This window comes from Bolinopsis microptera, chromosome 5 (genome assembly GCF_026151205.1).
Source record: "Bolinopsis microptera isolate Bmic1 chromosome 5, MBARI_Bmic_1.0, whole genome shotgun sequence".
NCBI lineage: Eukaryota > Metazoa > Ctenophora > Tentaculata > Lobata > Bolinopsidae > Bolinopsis > Bolinopsis microptera.
In genome coordinates, this window is record NC_087076.1 from 11,803,091 (window position 1) to 11,807,976 (window position 4,886).

The following is a 4,886-nucleotide window of genomic DNA, read 5'->3' on the forward strand; positions in this document are numbered from 1 at the left end:
GATCAATGAAAAACGAGTTATTATACAATTTAAATATTCTAAGTATCACATTATGGCATGATCACTTTCTTGATCTTCGGCTTCCTCGTTCACTTCTTCGGAGTTATTATTTACCTCCACATCTTGTAAAAGTTTACACTGAAATAAAGACTTTTGGCGTGAATACTACAAAAGTAGTGTCGATTGAACAGACAGTATATCATTGTGTTTCATTTGATATTTGCTATATTTCACTCGGTAACTTATACGTCCTTAAACAAGATGAAGGATGAGTATGAAGTCATAATTGGTGGAGATGATATATTGGACGATACAGGAGGACAGAAGGAACGGAAATCTTGGACGAGAATCGATAAGCTCTTGTTGATATTTTGTGCCCTGTGCGATTTTGCAGATGGAACAGAAATTGATCTACCTGGTTTGTACAACTTTTAAAGTTTTAACTTACAATTGAGGCAAACAACCGAAGAACTAATGGCATTCCTCACTCCTAGCCTGTCTAATACAAGTGTAGACAGTAGAAGCCTGATAAACATCCGTCGTCTCCTCAGGAATGATGACACAACAAGTTTCGTGTGACATTGAACTGTCTTCATGGAAGGAAGGATTACTGAAATGTAGTTTATACATCGCATTAGTAATATCAACTTTCATTGCCACAGTACTATCAATAAGGTAAGCGTCGCAAATTGCTGTGTATAGGCTATACTATAATACTAATAGCCCGATGATTCTGATTGTAACTGTTTATCTGCTAATAGGTACAGAAATTCAAAATTTGTAGGTTATAAAGTTTCATCTCAGGTTTGGAAGACGGAAGTTGATTATAATCTCGCTCGACCTGAGTGCAATAAGTACAATAGTCTGTGCTGTAGTTGCAGACTTTAACACTCTCCTTCTTTCCCGAATACTCCTTGGCTTTTGTCTTGGACTGAGACACACCCTGCTTTATGTTTGGGTCGCTGAGATGGTTTCCAGTCAACAGATTCTAGCTAAGCTTTTAATGGTACAGTCCATAGTGTACTATGCGGGGGAAATGTGGTCGTCGGTGTTGGGGTTCCTCCTACTTGAGCAAATTGGATGGAGAATGTTCATTCTTTGTTCGACATTACCCATAATCATTCCACCAATCGTCATGCTTCACTGCTGTTTCACAGAGAAAGTAGGCCCACAGATAGAATACAGTGATGAGAAAGAAACAGTGACCGTCCCTAACTTTGTTGGCCGAACCACCAAACTAGGGTTGCTCTTTGCTTGTATAACTTTCAATGGCTGGCTTACCACCCTCCTCGTTCCAGCCCTGATCAAAATGTTCAATATCAAGGAAGCAGGATCTAACAATAATTGCTCTGTGACCATGACTCAAGGGCAGGAACTCTTGTTACTGGGACTCGTTAACTTCGCAGCCATACCCTCTACACTGCTCACCCACTGTATTAAAGGAAAGATAGGATTTCTTAAACTACAGGGTGTAATTGCCTTGATATGCATAGGAAATTTTGCACTTATGCTCACACAAGAAAGCCTCGTGGTAGCGATTTTAACCAACTTCATAGCTAAGTTTGTGTATGGGATCACTGCCTTGAACATATGTTACGTACTCTACGACGTAAACTACTTTGGAACAAAAGACTTTGCTCTAGGTAGTAGCACGGCCTGCTCATTCGGTATGATAGGAGGGATGGCTGGGTCGACAATGGTCGCTTTTGCTCCCACATCGTCCGTTATATTCACTGCTTTGGTGCTCTCTATTGTTCAGATAATGGTCCTTTTCTCTATGACAGAGGTGCAAGAAGGGGAGATGGGAAAGGTGCAAGAAGAGGAGATGGGAAAGGTGCAAGAAGAGGAGATGGAAAATGGCGCACAAACTTTAAAGTGATCAGAACCTTTCAAATTTAAGTGAATAGGAAAAATTTCGATTCTGCACGCGCAGGACCGAGGTGGTCAAATAATTTGATTTTTCAAAAAGCAGGTATTACTGATATGATCCTTGCATGGAATATTTAATGCACGATAACCCATTTGAGGAAGATGACCTGTGATATGATCATCAAATCTGGTCATATTTCGTATCAGTTGTTTTTATACAACTTTATTAATCATAGATATTTTGACATTTTCAAATAAGGTCCGATAAGGTATACATTTATTACTTAATGGGTGTTACTCGTAAAATATTTGTTTCAGGACTGTCGACGAGTCCAACTCGGCGCGCGTCCTGGTCGGTCATACTCATAAACCTACAAATTTATTACATGCCTTCTCAATTCTCATGCGAAACTTTTGCACCCACGAGACATTTTCAAACACGAGGCTTGCCGAGTTTTGAAAATGTTGATATTGAATTGCATGAGAAGGCATGTGATTAATGTTTTATTACACTTTCTTTGGAGCCAAATTTTGCCAAATGTCGAACTTATTTATGTTTATACTTTATACTGTTCAAGCTAAGAATATCTCTCATTAGGTTAGTATTTCGGAACTGGAAGTGGAAGGAAGGCACACAACCATTATGCTGTGCTGACTTGTCTGCCACTCAGGGGAGTGAGGGGCTCGAACTCCTCAGTCCTCAAGTCGCTCACGAGGAAGGCTTAAAGTCGTAACAGGACTACCTCATCGTCCATGACAGGCAATGTTGAGACCTACCTACCTTGAACAAATTACAATCACGCTTTGTTACCCCCTTTTGTTTGAGAAGGGATGATGATTAATGATTAATCACTCTACACTCGACTGTCACGTGACTTTTTAAACACGTTCTCTTGGTGGCCCTGAATGACTATTCGAAATCCTAGCCCTCTAATCTGATCCCAACCTTAACCCTAACCCAATCTCTAACAAAAGCATATGCTGAAACCCTAACCATAACAAAAAATTAGACCGACTTCCTTATATGGTCATATCACGTGATCGAGACAGTTTTTCGCCAGTATCTCGTCAGGGTAGCATTTAACCCTATGTCATGGGAGTGATTCGGAATCAGCGTCCGAAAATACATCGATTCTATTTGGTTTCAACTGTCGGGGGCCCTTTTAGAAAAATCTCGAAAATCGACTGTAGTGATTCAGCACTCTCGTTTGAGAAGCTCGATTGATACTTGCGGTAGATTACTGGCGTCCGTTAGTATTGTTTATACTTGTAGATTTAATGGCACCTGCTATTGTTTGGCACACACCATTGTTTATACTTGTCCCTGTTAAATAACTGCAGACCAGAGGGGACTTGAGGAATCTAGGGACAGCAGTCTTCGCGCCAAAGGTCTTCACCTCATGAAACAATATGCTGATAAATTCCTGAGATAGTAGTAGTAAACCCGCGATGTGACATGTGCCTCAATACTCAATAGGATATTACAAACATTTATTATATCAATTTATCATTAAATAATTCAACAATATCAATAACTTATATGGTATTGGTTGATCCTTCACACTAAGCACCGATTTAAAAAATCCATGCCTCTATTCCCCGAGAGTTTCCACGCCAACTGGCGGGAGCTCTGCCCACACTACGCGCCTCGTTGTGTGAATCCGGTTTTTTTACCCACGCCATGTGGCCCGTCAAAACATGGCGTAGTGTGGGCAGACATTCGGGGAATAGAGGCGTAGTGTGGGCAGGCCCTAAAGCTTTTGAATCTTCGGACACTTGAATATATCCTAAAAATCTGAAGTAAAACCAGTGTGGAGCACACTTGGGTCTTATCAAATGACTATCAGTGGTTCGGCAGCTACTATAATCACCTTAATAACACCAAAATGTTTGTGTGTGTGTGTGGTGTGTGTGTGTGTGGTGTGTGTGTGTGTGTGTGTGTGTGTGTGTGTGTGTGTGTGTGTGTGTGTGTGTGTGTGTGTGTGTGTGTGTGTGTGTGTGTGTGTGTGTGTGTGTGTGTGTGTGTGTGTGTGTGTGTGTGTGTGTGTGTGTGTGTGTGTGTGTGTGTGTGTGTGTGTGTGTGTGTGTGTGTGTGTGTGTGTGTGTGTGTGTGTGTGTGTGTGTGTGTGTGTGTGTGTGTGTGTGTGTGTGTGTGTGTGTGTGTGTGTGTGTGTGTGTGTGTGTGTGTGTGTGTGTGTGTGTGTGTGTGTGTGTGTGTGTGTGTGTGTGTGTGTGTGTGTGTGTGTGTGTGTGTGTGTGTGTGTGTGTGTGTGTGTGTGTGTGTGTGTGTGTGTGTGTGTGTGTGTGTGTGTGTGTGTGTGTGTGTGTGTGTGTGTGTGTGTGTCTGACGAAGCCCATAAGCAAATTTTTTTAAATCGGTCGGTGGTAAGTGGTTTAATTGATGGTTTTGTACCAAAAATGTGACATAAAATAGCTTGAGCAGAACGGCAAGAGTTACGGGGCTTGCTCTCTCTCATTACTGTATTATATGTAGCGTCATAATTGGGTTAGCCCAGGAAGATTCGCTGTAATGTTATACCATAAGCCCATTAGGGGAGGGGGGACTGTTAGTGTTTGGGGTCTGTTTGGACTGCAGAGAGAGAGTTCATACGACAATGTTATGCGTGTTTTCAAATATTTAATGTAATATTGTCCCAATGTCAAAGCGATAGAAGAGACTATGACGTGACCGTTTGTATCCTAAGCAACGCATCTACTTCCTGGGCTACAGTATTGACTTCGCCATTTTCTCCTCCCTCACCGCCATCTTCTCCTCCCTCTTTCCTTCACTATGGATCTGAATTCTGTTACCAATGTTTTAAACTCGTTTTCATTAAAAGAGCTGAAAGCTCTTAAGGCCAGTGTTGAGAATGTCATGAAACTTAAAAGGGATTCTGTTAAATGCGAGGACTTCTTGGAGTTGCATTCAGATTTTGTTCAAAACAAGAGTGTTCAACATGGCACGTTGATGTCTGAACTTGAAACACTTATGGCCAAGCAAACTGCTGTGAAAACTG

The 4,886-nt window shown here is 41.5% G+C and overlaps 1 protein-coding gene across 1 annotated transcript; it reads left to right on the forward strand.

The window, feature by feature from the left end:
• The first annotated feature begins 261 nt into the window (after positions 1-261).
• Positions 262-3,243, forward strand: LOC134815447 (D-xylose transporter-like). The gene is made up of 3 exons (XM_063823982.1): positions 262-418; positions 552-675; positions 805-3,243. Exons 1-3 carry the CDS (start codon positions 262-264, stop codon positions 1,877-1,879), a joined length of 1,356 nt encoding a protein of 451 aa, XP_063680052.1. The 3' UTR covers positions 1,880-3,243.
• Positions 3,244-4,886: the final 1,643 nt, after the last annotated feature.